At 40.6% G+C, this 14,053-nt stretch overlaps 1 protein-coding gene across 1 annotated transcript in view; it reads left to right on the top strand.

Annotated features, from left to right (window-relative positions):
- Positions 1-14,053, top strand: part of LOC122808558 (cytochrome P450 2D15-like) — a 311,295-nt gene that overhangs the window by 265,022 nt on the left and 32,220 nt on the right. The window contains exon 7 of the mRNA XM_044079513.1: positions 12,933-13,120. Coding sequence (XP_043935448.1) covers positions 12,933-13,120 — 188 coding nt within the window. The remainder of the gene's footprint in view (positions 1-12,932; positions 13,121-14,053) is intronic.

The following is a 14,053-nucleotide window of genomic DNA, read 5'->3' as shown; positions in this document are numbered from 1 at the left end:
TCTCAAACTCAGGAACCCCACACAGCCTTCCTGAAGACACTGGAGGGTATAAATGTATCTCCAAACACCATTATATTGGGTGACTTCAACTACCCGAATATAGACTGGGAACATTACTCAAGCCCCAACTTTTTAGCCCAAAGGTTCCTGGTGTTCATAAATTCAAATGCCATGGAACAACTAGTCACCGTTCCCACAAGAGGAAATAATATACTAGATCTCATCATCACAAACATGGGGACAAAATGCTCCACACCGGAAGTATATCCCTCATTGGTGAGATCAGATCATAAACTAATCTCACTGGAAATCCACATCCCGCTCCCACCCCAAACAAAAAAGACCACAGTGAAGAACTTCTCTAAAGCAAACTTCACACTACTCAAGACTGGTGTGGTATCCTTCAAGGCCCCCGAGCCAGTGGAAACCACAACCCAAGCTGTGGAAGCCCTTACAAATGCCTTCTACGAACACCTCCAGGACTGCATGGATCAGGCAATCCCTAATAAAACCAAGACTCTTTCCACCAAGGGCAAACGTCCAGTCTGGTGGACCCCAGCCATAAACAAACTTTACAATAAGAGGAGAAAGTTGTTACATGATAGAGCAAAATCCATAAAAGAGAAGACACCCTTGATCATTATTAGTAAAAAAATACGAGCACTCATAAAATCATCCAAGGTCAACTTTGAGAGAAAAATTGCCATAGATTCAAAAGACAATCATAAGGCCTTCTTCAGCTATGTTAGAAACCTGGGTGGAATCTCCCAGATATGCTCAGAATTAGTCCAAAATGATACAAAAATCACTGAACCCACAGACATTGCCAACATACTGGCAGACAGGTTCAGTGCAAACTTCACCCCCCTCTTCCCCCCAAAAGGAGAGATAACTATCCCAGCGGAGTGTAGCCTCCTAGACATCTCAAATGCGCAGGTAAAAGCTGCTCTCTCTAAAGCTAAAAACACAGCATCAATGGGACCGGATGGTGTCCCCGGCTGTGTGCTACACAAACTCAATGAGGAACTAAACCTGCACATAAGGCAGCTGTTTAATCTTAGCCTTACCACAGGATACATGCCCAAGGAGTGGCGTACAGCAACTGTGGTCCCACTCCACAAAGGCGGTGCCTCTACGGACCCTGGTAATTACCATCCCATAAGCTTAACAAGCCTGGTCTGCAAAGCTATGGAGAGGATCATAATGGAACTCATAAACAAAGACATAGGGGACTTGCAGACATTGGACCCGACCCAGTTTGGCTTTGTCAAGGGCAGATCATGCCTTCTGAACTTGGTTGACTTCTTCGAAACAGTCACCAAGGCCATTGATGAGGGAAAGGCAGTCCATACAGCCTACCTTGACCTTGCAAAAGCTTTCAACACAATACCCCACTCAGGTATTATAGAGAAACTTACCAGCTTAAATGTAAACCCATATGTCACAAGATGGGTTGCAAACTGGCTAAAGGACAGAACCCACAGGGTTAGAGTTGCTGGCACCATGTCAGACTCCAAGCCGGTCACAAGTGGTGTCCCACAGGGCTCAGTCCTTGGCTCCCTGTTGTTCGGCATCTACTTCTCAGAAGTACAGGCAAACATAGGAGGACTATGGCTGATAAAGTTTGCAGATGACTGCAAACTGGGCGCCATAGTGGAAAGTACATCGGACACAGATATCCTTCAGAGGGGTCTCACGGAAACTGATAGCTGGTGCCAGAGCCATGGCCTGAAGTTAAATGCCAAAAAATGTATAGTCATACCCTTCGGGAAAAACAAGGTAACCCCAAGCTACCATATAGGTGGCAATCCACTAAGCACAGAAGAGGTTATCAGGGACCTGGGGACCCAGGTTGACAGTGGCCTTTCTTTTGACACTCACATTGCTAAAGTGGTTAGAAAGACCTTCTACATTCCCCACCTGATCATGAAGGGATTCACATCCAGATCAAGTGAGGTCATTGTTCCCCTGTACTCTTCACTTATCAGACCAATGATCGAGTACAATGCCCCATTCGGGATGTATCTCACCCGACACCTGCAGCAATTGGAGAGACCCCAAAAGTTCCTCACCAAAAGGATAAAGGGATTCCAAAATCTGTCATATGCTGCCAGACTGAAGAAACTCCAGCTCTATTCAGTCGCATACCGTCTGCTCAGAGGTGACCTGTGCCTGACATACAAGGCCATGTCCAACCCGGAATTAATGGACATGCTCCACCTCAAAAAATCCAAATCTACCAGATCCACTAGAGCAAGCGACTTAAACCTTAGCACGGATATAAATAAGACATGCTGGAGGGATAGATTTGTCACTCAGAGACTCCCTATGCTGTGGAATAAAATCCCGGTCCATGTGAGGCAGAGCACCTCGCTGGCTCTGTTCAAGAGAAATCTTGACCGGTGGATGGGAGATCGTAGGTTTACCCTGGGAATCATCTCTGTGCCACTGCTGGACAGAGGCACAACAAACAAATGGGCACAATATTTTTTAACATAAGGGGTGGCGTAAGCCACAAAACTTTGGGCTAGGCTTATAAATGCCTTAGGGCAGATAGCCTAGTATAAACCTATGAACCTATGAACCTATAAGATGCATGTATAAATAGCGAGCACTTGCTATACTCACTGCCATTTTGAGAGTGCAGCCAGAGAGTGAACATGTATGAATGTAATAGCTAGTTTGTTTATGTTTACCTAAGTTAAAGTATTAAGCCTCAATCCTGATGTGTTTGTATATAATAAAGCTGCTTGAACAGAACCCATGAAGTCTCATGTACTGCGTCCTGACTAGACAAGCTACAGTTCTCTTCTCAGAACCCGCAATATGCCTAGAATTGACTCCTTCTGCAACTCATATGGATTTACATGTATCGGTATCGGTATCATAGGTAAGTAGGATTGTAAATTCTTTTTTATAAGATGATTGTTCCTACTACTATTGGATCTGTCTGTGCATCCTTCATCCATATTACCCTAGTTTCTGTCTGTAAATCCTGGTATTTTATGACTTTTTGTCTCTGTGTATGTAAGACACTGTAGCCACTGGGTATAGGAATTTTAGTAATCAATGTTACTTTTGTCTTCTTTTCATGGCATACTATATCTGTTTTTCTCACATCTGTTTTTTGAACTGTTGATAATGGGTGATCCCATGCGATATAAACTTTATAATTTTCTATAATGCTTTGTAGCTAATGTTTCCAATGTTTTTCAGCTACTTCAAAATTATAATGTTTGCACAATCCCCAATGCAACAGTCTTGCCACATTATTATGCTTTGCAGTATACAGTTCTTCTACCATTAGTGAATCACACTCAGCAACAAGATGTGTGACTGTTTCCAATTCTCTTTTACAAAACATGCATTTGCCTGTTTCTCCCACATGTTCAATAGACTTTGTAAACCAATGTGCATGTAGTCCACTATCCTCGGCCACCAGCATTAACCTTTCATCTTTTGGTTTAAATTCACCTCTTCTTAACCATTCCTGCATTCACTCCTGAATGACATGAAGTTGTTCCAAGAGTTTTCTGTACCTGCCATTATATTTATGCATTTTCCATATTTCTAGTCTCCTCATCCGATCCTTCACCTTATAGTCTTTGTTTTTTTTTTTGTTTTTTTTTGTCACATTCAGTTGCTGCCTGATTTTTGTCTACTTCTGGTTTCATTTCTATTCCCATTTGACACTGACATGCTTCGGATAAACTAAGCAGGGAAGTCATCTTAGATTTAAAAGTTTCACTATGTTTGGGTCTTGTGAGGTCTGAAAACATGCATGCAGTCCTACAACTGCAGACCTATACATGTGATCAATTTTGAGGATGCCCATACCTCCTTCAGAATGGGTAATATATAATCTTTGTATACACTGATTTTTGTAAATTATTTGATAAGCATGAAGCATTTTTCTTGTTTTCCTGTCCAACTGATCCAATACTTTTAGGGGCCATTCAATCACTCCAAAACTTAAGTTAGGACAAGAAGGACAAATTTGTTTATAACTTGGATTTTCTTCCTATGTGTCAGACCTGTTTTCAGTATTAATTTTAGTCTTCTAAAATATTCCTAAGTATTATTTGCATTTGTTCATGTTTTGTTGTTGATCCTTCATCAATTACTAAATATTTATATACTCTCTCTTGCTCAAGTTCTTTTATATAAAATTCCTGTCACAAACTGATGTTTTCTGGGTGCTGCAGCTTTCCTGCTTCAAAGATTGCTTTTGCACATTATCAAGACCAAATGACATTCTTATATCATCTGAGTAAGTTTTGACCACCTGCGGTTGTGCTTATGGTTGCTCATCTGATGAGCTATAAAGTATCAAATCATCCAAAAAAAATAAGAGAAGATGAGAGTTCTTTACACTTTGTTGTTTTCTGGAAGACAAATTGTAGCTGTGCTGTCCATGCATTGGCCCAGTAATAAAGGAGCCTAAATCCACACCACTGACAACAGCTAAGGGATGTACACATTGGGAGGATGACAAGTACACACACAGTAAAGTAAAATGTCCCTTAAGAGCACACAGAGATCACAGTCAGTCTGGGGCTGGTTTCTCCCTCTTTCTCCAGATCCCCAATAAGACTCTCCACTGGCAGAGCTACAGAGTTGAGATCTCAGCTGAGTGACCAAGTCAAAACCTCCAGCACCCTCTCTGTCCAGCCAGTGCTTCATGTCCCTGCCCAAGTTGCTGAAACACACACACATTGAGAATTGAGTTATACACAAACACACACCTGGAAAAGGCTGGCACAGGTTTACTAGCTATGCCCCCTTCTGCCCAAACTATAACATAGTACCAGCTGCCACCAGCCACCCTAATCAGCTACTTTAAGGCCCTTAACCAAGGGTGTCCAATCATACTGTGTAATGTTACTATAATCCAAATGGTAGGTTTAACCAAAACTTGCAAGGCTATTTAGGAATGGCCTGTACAGTGTCACCAGATACATATGCAAGTACTCTAAGAGTTTAAATATGTTTCACAAATATCAGCCACAAAGATAGGTTTAAATATATTTAATAATAAATAATAAAAGAACAAGACAATACTCAGTAAAATCAACACAGGAAATATTTTAAAACAACATTGCAGGACAGTCTCAAATAAATACAGAAAACATCTTAACTAATCTTTGCTATATTCATATATATATATATATATATATATATATATATATATATATATATATATATATATATATATAAGAGATACTATGCCCTAAATCTTAATTAAAAACCAAGTGCAGATGATGATGATGATGATGATGATGAGTGGATGTTCTTGCTAGGTCCAAGACAAAATGCAAAATGCACAGTCTCTGTCTGAGAGAGTCCTTAAATTAATATCAAACATTACTGCTGGGCCAGCTTGGATGACATCACTCTTTGTCACCTGACTTAAGTTCCCAAGCTAAACCCTCACTGTCCAACATTTAACATCTCTGTGTGAAAAATACATATCTGTCAGATGTTTGCTCAGAAATTGAAGTTGTAAAACAATAAAACTCTTACATTTTAAACCTAGCAATTACTTTTCTCCAAGACAAAAAATTCTAGCTCTAGACATTGTGTCTCCTGTTGCACTGAAACCTAGAGATAACATCTCTTGTTTATGGCTCAGCTATAAGGTAACTTAATTTAAACTATTCTTAAGTTTTGCAGGTTAATCTTCTATGCTCCAACAGGGTACACAGTGGTTACATCTTTGAAGCTCAGTATATAACATACAGTTCTGCATAAGTCATATCAATATTCACAAATGACATAGAATTATTTACAAAAATCCAGATAGCTGGGCTGGCAATATTTCCCTATATCACCCCCCCCAAAAAAAAAAAAACATAAGCTAGTTTTTCAAGTGACCCTTGAGAAACATTGCTTGGAAGGGTTGAAACTATCTGGGAATACCTTACCCCATTCTCTGTCTTGAGAACCCATCTGCATTGGCATTGCTAACCCCACTGCAGTGCTGCACTGCTTTATCATATGTTTGCAACCCTAGGCTCCACCTTAGTACTTTGGCATTTTAATATAGCCATATTAAGGGACTGTGGTCTATAACTACAGTGAATTTCCTTCCATACAGATAAGGCTGACGTTTCTGCAGTGCCCACACTATGGCTAGGCATTCCTTTTCTACAACTGCATAGCATTCCTCCCTGGGTTGGAGCCTACTACTGAGATATAGCACTGGGTGCTCGTCTCCCTCTGAGGAAATCTGGTTAAGTACAGCCCCCAACCCATGGTTTGAAGCATCACCTACACAACAAATGATTTGCTGTAATCTGGACTGGCTAACACAGAGGATCCTCCCAAAGCTCCTTTAAGCATCTGGAATGCCTGCTCACATGTTGGGGTCCAAACTATCTTATCTGGCTTGTTTTACCTTGTCAGGTCTGTGACAGGAGCAGCTATGGTACTATAACTGGGGACAAACTTTCTGTAGTACTCCGGTGGCATTAAGAATGCCCTCACCTGCTTTTTGGTAACGGGGGCAACCCATGCCAGAATGGCTTCCACTTTGGCTGGTTCTCTCCTGATCTTAACACTCCCCACTCAATGTCCCAGGTAGGAGACCTCTGCCATCCCCCACTTGACATTTCTGGGCTTAATGGTCAACCCTACCCTCTGCAGTCTGCCCAGCACCTCCCTGACATGCTGAAGGTGCTCTTGCCAGGAATGGTTGTAGATGGCAATATCATCTAGGCAAGCAAGGACAAAATCTCCTGCTTCTGCTAGGATATGATCTACCAGCCTCTGGAAAGTCACTGGGGCATTTTTCATCCCAAAGGGCATCTTCAGAACTCATACAAGCCAAAAGGAGTCACAATGGCTGACCTCTCTCTAGCACTGGGAGTCAAGGGCACCTGCCAGTAACCCTTGGTAAGATCAGTTGTGGTAAGATACTTAGCCCCACCCAGTTGATCTAAGGCTTCATCTGTCCTAGGCATGGGGTAAGCATCTGACTCTGTGTGATTATTTAATTTCCTGTAGTCCACAAAGAACATGGTGCTGCCATCTTTCTTTGGTACCAGCAACACTGGGAAGGCCCAGGGACTGCTGCACACCTGAATTACCCTTAGTTTTAACATTTCCTGTATCTCCTCCCTCAGACTCTTTTTGACTCTCTTAGGCACCGTATAAGGGGCCTGGTTAATAGGCCTTTGAGGTCATGTACCCACATGGTACTGCACTAGGTGGGTACACTCTGGTTTCCCAGTGAACATGCCTCCAAACTCCTGCAACACAGCTTGGATTACTGAAACCTCGGTAGGGGATAGCTTCTGGAATATTTATGCCCCTTCCACTGAGGTGTCAGTCTGAGCCTCACTGAGGATATCAGTCACCAGAACTCCTCAGACTCCTCCTGCCATCCACTACAAATACTGAACACAAGCGCCTCCCTATCATGGTAAGGTTTTATTATGTTAACATTCTAAAATCTGTGCCCCTGCCTCCTGCCTAGCCATTCTGTCATGCAGATAACATCACTGACCTTCATTACTACACTGTAGGGTCCCCTTTGAGGCTGCCTGCAGCTTATTGTGTCTGACAGGAATGAGAAACATTACCTGCTGCCCTACAGTATACTCTCTAGCTCGAGCATTCCTGTCATACCAGACCTTTTTGTGCTGTTGAGCTTCTGCCCTGTCCTGAGGTTTAGAACATATGCCACAACAGACTCCTTGTGGGATTAACATCCACCCTATCTCTCATCTCGAATAAAATCTAGAAGTCCCCTCACCATATGCCCTTACAGCAACTCAAGGGGTGAAAAGCATGTGGATTCTGTGGCAACTCTGTAAGCAAACAAGAGATGGAGCAAATATTTGTTCCAGTCCCTCTTAAACTGGTCTGCAAATTCCCGTAGCATGGACTTGTGTGTAGAGTTTAACCTCTCAACAAGACCATTAGTCTAGGGATGGTAGTGGGTGGTCTTTAAGTGCTTCACCCCACAGTACTTCCACAGACAGGCCAGCAGGTCTGACATAAAATTGGCAACTCTGTCAGTCAGTATTTCTTTTGGGAAACCTACCCTGCTGAAAATCTCTAACAAAGCATTTGCCACCTTTTCTGCCTCAGTGGAGGACAGAGCGACCACATCAGGGTATCTGGTAGCATAATCTAATACCACTAGGATATACATTTTCCCTGTGGAACTTGGGGTACTCAGGGGCCACACAATATCCATAGTTACCCTCTGAAATGGCTCTTGAATCACAGGCAAAGGCATCAAAAGAGCTTTCACCTTGTCTCCTGCCTTGTCTACCTTTTGGAACTGTTCACAGGTCCTACAGTATCCTGTTACAACTCTAGAAATCCCAGGCCAGTAAAAGTTTTGCATAATACATCTCTTGGTATGCTTTATGCCCATATGACCTGCAAAGGGAATGTCATGGGCTATGGCTAGAAGTGCTAGATGGTAGGCTCTAGGCACTACCAACTTCTGTATTCTGTCACCCTCTATCCCTCTCTTAGGGATTTACTCTGTATACATTAACCCTTTGTCCCAGTATACAGATTCCCCTTTGCCTTGAGAATCAAGTGCCTCACTGGCTACCTCCCTCAAGCCTTATAATGTAGGGTATGAGAGCTGAACCTGTCGCAACTCTCTCTTTGTAACCCTTCCCAGCTCCCCTTCCACAGGAAGTCTGGTATTCTCTGACAGCAGTGCCTCACTTTCAGCCTGGATACTACTACTCACCTCTGTCCTTGCAGGCACTTTATTTAAGGGAACATCAGTACCCACAAGCAACTATGGCTCACCTTCAGTTTCAGTGCTACATGGTAGCTTTGTCCCAGAAGCAACCACCTTACCAGTCCTGGCTGCAAGTGTGCAGTCTGTCTGGGTCTCGCCCAGGCTACCAGTTCCACATGCTTATCTCCAAGTCTGACTGCATTTAACTAGATGCATACAGGGTACTGCATTATCAAAATCATTCCCTATCAAGACATCTGCAGGGATATCCTCAAACACACCTACTTCCTGGATTCTTTTCCACCCTCCCAGTCAAGGTGAACCCTAGCCAAAGGTATTTGTAATGGGGTCCCTCCTAAAGCTCTGACCGGAGTAGATTTTCCAAGGAGGTAGTGCTCATCTTTAACCATTGCAGGCTTCACAATGGTTAGATCAGAGGCTGTGTCTCTCTTAGCAATGGCCTCTTTACCATTTACTAAGATAGGATATAACCTCTAATGGTAGTTTGGTATCTGTGTTGTCTTGAGACAACTTACTGCAGGCATTTTTGTCATCCCCACTTACTGGTTCTCCCACTTTTTGTTCCCCCCCTTGCCTCCATGGACATCTGTATGCTACATGGCCCCACTGGATGTATTTAAAACATTTAACCCTTGATCCTGGATGTCTACCTGGAGTAGTGACTTCCCTTGCTCCTGGTGGACTTTGTTGAGGCAATCTGGGTTCCCTTAGTCCCATGAGCAGCACTGGATGTCCTTTCCTGTGCAGCGATGCCCTACTTCCTAGGTATAGGTCTTCCTTCTTCCCCAACTCATCTGCAGTACTTCATTGTCTATAGCTAACCAGATGCTCATGTCCTCTGGCAAAAGGCTAAGGACTTGTTCCCTCACCAAAAGATCTGCCAGCCCTTCAGAAGTGGTGACCTGACATCCACTCACACATCTATGAAAATAAGTACTTAGTTCAGCAATATATTCACACATAATTTCATCTGCCATGCGTCTATGCTCACAAAACATTTTTCTATAAGGTGTTAAAGCATTCTAATAAACACATTTTGACTGTATTATAGTTTAAGCAATCAGTATCAGACTATTTACAAATAGCATTTACAGATTTACCATGAAGTAAGGGGGTCAAGAACCATACCAAGAGCCCTTGGTCAACATTAAACTATTTACATGCCCTTTCAAACATATGAATGAAACTAACAAAATTATCTCCCTCTGTAAAGTATGGAAGAAATGCACTGTCCTTTGTTACTTCTGGGGTTTGGTTACTCCCTTCCCCATTACCTCCATGACTTGGTGAAGAGTCAGCATCTCCTTTTCATTTTGCTTCTGCCTCTCATTCTCCTCAGCTTCCAGGCATTGCAGTTTCTCATTTTCCTCAGCCTCTAGATGCCTCAGTCTCTCTGCTTCTTCTATTTCCAAATGCTTGGCCTCCAGCTGAAATCTCTTTAACTCCAGGCGGATTTTTAAGTCCTCTGTGGAAAAGTTGAACTGTCCATTTTCTGAGAGTTGTACATCTCCAAGGCCAGCCTGGTTGTCCTCCTGATCGCTGGTCTGTGATGCAGCTGTGCCCAAAGCTACAATCATTTTTCCCTTAATCAGGTTGGCATGCACTAGTCCTTTAGCCTGGCACATCTCAGTCAAATTGGTCTTTGTCATCATGCCATACTCATCTGCTGACATGCTTGCCTGCTCTCCCTTTCTAACTAAGATAAAAAAATAAAACAATTGTGATGTGAAACTCTGAATGTTCACTTCATGACTGACTGAGAGTGCAAACACCTTCAGTGACCACTGCACACATGCTACAGGAATTCAATATCCATACCACTACAAACCAATTAATATGTGATGTGGCTATCTCACCACTGTCAACCAATTAATTTATGATGTGGATATCCCACCAATGACATCAATTAATATGTGATGCCCCTGCACTGGCCCAGTAATCAAGGAGCCTTGATCCTCACCACTGGCAACAACTAGGGGATGTGCACATTGGGAGGATGACAAGTACACACACAGTAAAGTACAATTTCCCTTCCATTTGCATGCCACTGTCCTATGCTTAAACAGCCGTGATCGGCAGAAATAAAATAAACTTGTATTTTTTACTTTTTGTATTGTTTGCAATGCCAATGGCCTTATACTTGGCCATTGGCATGCTTCCTCAAAGATATGCAGCATTTATTTGGAGCTGTCATGTCTCTATTTTGGATTTTGCAGAACTGTACACTGTTACTAACCGAGTACATTTCTGCAGATTACATTAGTCCTGCATGGCCTGATTCCAGTTTCCTGGATAGCAGATTTACCTCATTTACATGTTTTTCACCTGCAAATGGGGTCATTTGCATATGGGGGCTGGGAACATGCAGGACTAGTGTAAGAGCACTTGTGCATGTCAAACGGGCACGTACGTGGATTGCTCGGCCGCCGTATTGCCAACATTACCGCTGATCATGCACGCCATGCAGGGCTTGCTGAATCTGGGGGAGTGTCCTCAGTGCAATTTATATGAAGTAGTCATGAGCATGTTATTAAATAGAAATGATTCTTAGGTCACATGATTTCTAATAGCTGAGACAATTCAATAAATATATATATATATATATATATATATATATATATATATATATATATTGTAAATAAGAATGGTGAAAAACATGTAAACAGTGAATTCTCATAATGAATAGAATATTAGATATATAATAATCAGATAACATTGTAGGGACATTCAGAAAATGCATACAATATACAATGTAATCATGTCATCCAATTTAAAAGTATATTACTTGCATCAAGAATACTACTGGGGGAAGAAAACCTATTATTAATCTTAGTATGGGTTGATGTAATGGACCATGGGATAATTCGCCATTTCCTTGCCTGATTTGCAGACACTGTACCAGGTTGTATTTGAAATCAGGCATCTTGTGACTGGTAATACACTTGATTAGTATATATGGTAGCTAACTCCAGCAATGTATTTTATGTGAGACAAACTAGCTGGCAATGGAAACAAAGAATATCATTAAATATTAGTAACATGACTTGCAAGAGAGATCAAAGTCCACTTTATAAGTATTTTTAAATCACCCACTACAGCCTATGCATTTGTAGGAACTCATGAGTCTGATTACAGATGGATTATATATAAACTAGTGACACACAGCCTTAGACAGGAAGGGGCATGTTTGGATTGTTACATTTGGAACATTGTATCTCCTTGGAATAAATGAATATGTTTGAAGGACAATATCAAAGTTATATATTTTCATTAAGTAACTTATTATCACTTATTTGGTTCCAGTATAGATATAAGCACAAACATTTATGAACCTATCAACTCATTTGTTTAATAAGTATGAATTACAAACTTCATATAATGTCAGCAGTCATCTATACAAAAACAGTGTAAATGTTGTCAACTATGCATATCACAGATGCTCGGTCTTCAGATTCTTTCAATGCCAGAAAACAATTGATTATGTGATTTTAAAATATTAAGCATTGCAGGTGCACTGACAGACAGATGTTTAAATTGATAACAATAAAACCTCATTCAAATATCATAACGTGCTTGTGTCATGCTCACTTTTTGTATTTTTTTTTGGGAGGGGGCTTTTCTCCCTTTGTCTGCGCTGAAAATGGATTTTTATGACCCAGTCTGACTTTTCTTGGTAAATAAAATTAAACAATCAATAAATCAATTAATCAGTGATGAACTGGTTCCTGCTAAACTGCTCCCGCCTGATTTTGCACATACCATTGCTGACAGAGGATCAAAATTGTTGGCATTTTGTAAAATTTTAGTATCCATGTATTCATTTTTATAAATCATGTCCAATATTATCCCTACGCAAGTTTTCACTCAACTGAAACTATTACCATGAAGTTCAATAAATAAGCATTAAAGGGAATTAGGCAGTTCAGAAAGTTTCATATCTAAGTGTGCATCACCGGAGAAAAACAAGCTCTACAATAAAGTATTGATTAAGACAAATGATACTGAAGATCTCCTCTGGGTGTATGTGTAATTGTGCTTTATACTTTATATTTATAGAGAATGTTTTCTTAAAATATACTGCAGTAATGTAAATTATTTTAACATGTAATGCAGAATCACTGAACACTGAAAAATATAGTCAGTAATAAAAGTTTAGTTTATGAAAAATGCAAATGCATATATTTTACTCTTCTTTCTGCAGAAAAATGCCATAAGGAAATTGCATCCATTGTTAATGGTAAGGAGTTTGCTTCTTACGATGACAGATTAAGGATGCCTTATACACAGGCCGTTATCCATGAAATCTTACGTTTTGGAAATATCGCTCCCCTTAGTGTTCCACATGGTGTAACTAAAGATGTATTATTTAGAGGATATACCATTCCAAAGGTAAGATAACAGCTTCATTCAGTTCTAAATACATTTTAACACAAATGACCTTTCTTTTGACACACTGCAATAATACCACATTGTATACAGCCATTAGCATCTCTATTATCAATTTTCTGCAGTGTGGCATTCCTAACAAGAATAATAAATGAAAAAAATGCTATTCTAGTGACCCAAGAACACACTAAGAGACTATGTATATGTAGATTTATTTATTTATTTATTTATTTATTTATATATGTATTTAAATTTGTTGACCGGGAGTGTCCGACTGGACGTGGGTCCATTTTCAGCGGAGGCCCGGGGAGAAAAGCTCCACAGTAAAATAAACAGACAGTAGTTACATTGGATTACCTAGTGATTAACAATTTAACATAGAAATTACTTACAACATATTTACAGATGAAGAACATAGTACATCAGTAGACAACTAGAATTCCCTTTTGAAGGTATTCTTCTCTTGTTATGCATGATTCCACATGTTTCTTAGCACATTGACAGACAAGTGCATCCATAGCTCAAGATAGATAGCTTACTTCTCAAGAAGCATCTGTTTATTCAGAAAGAATTCAGTTTGAAAATAGAGCTACTTTTCTAGGCAGTACAGATAAATTATTATAGGGAGCTAACAAAAAATGTTCTTCATTTACAGATAAAAAAAACACTTTACACTGATAAGTAAAAGCACTTGGATCACAGCTGTGGTTTTCAGAAGCAGCAGAAGATGAAATGAAAAGCCAGCTTCACACCTCTTAAGCCATTTCACTTTGTAATTTTGAAGGCTATCCTCTAAGAAGAGTCACCTATTCCCCTTTGCAACTATGCTTACATCTAGTCATCAAGCAATAGTGAAAATAAATGGTCACTTTAATAGACAAAGCCACTGTCTAATGAGACCTGATTTGTCAGCATATTAAATTGAATTCTGAAAGT

This window comes from Protopterus annectens, chromosome 8.part0, assembly GCF_019279795.1.
Source record: "Protopterus annectens isolate FY-2018-M chromosome 8.part0, PAN1.0, whole genome shotgun sequence".
In the NCBI taxonomy this organism is placed as follows: Eukaryota; Metazoa; Chordata; order Ceratodontiformes; family Protopteridae; genus Protopterus; species Protopterus annectens.
Note: the sequence above shows the minus strand (reverse complement) of the source record. Positions and strands in the feature narration are given on the sequence as shown.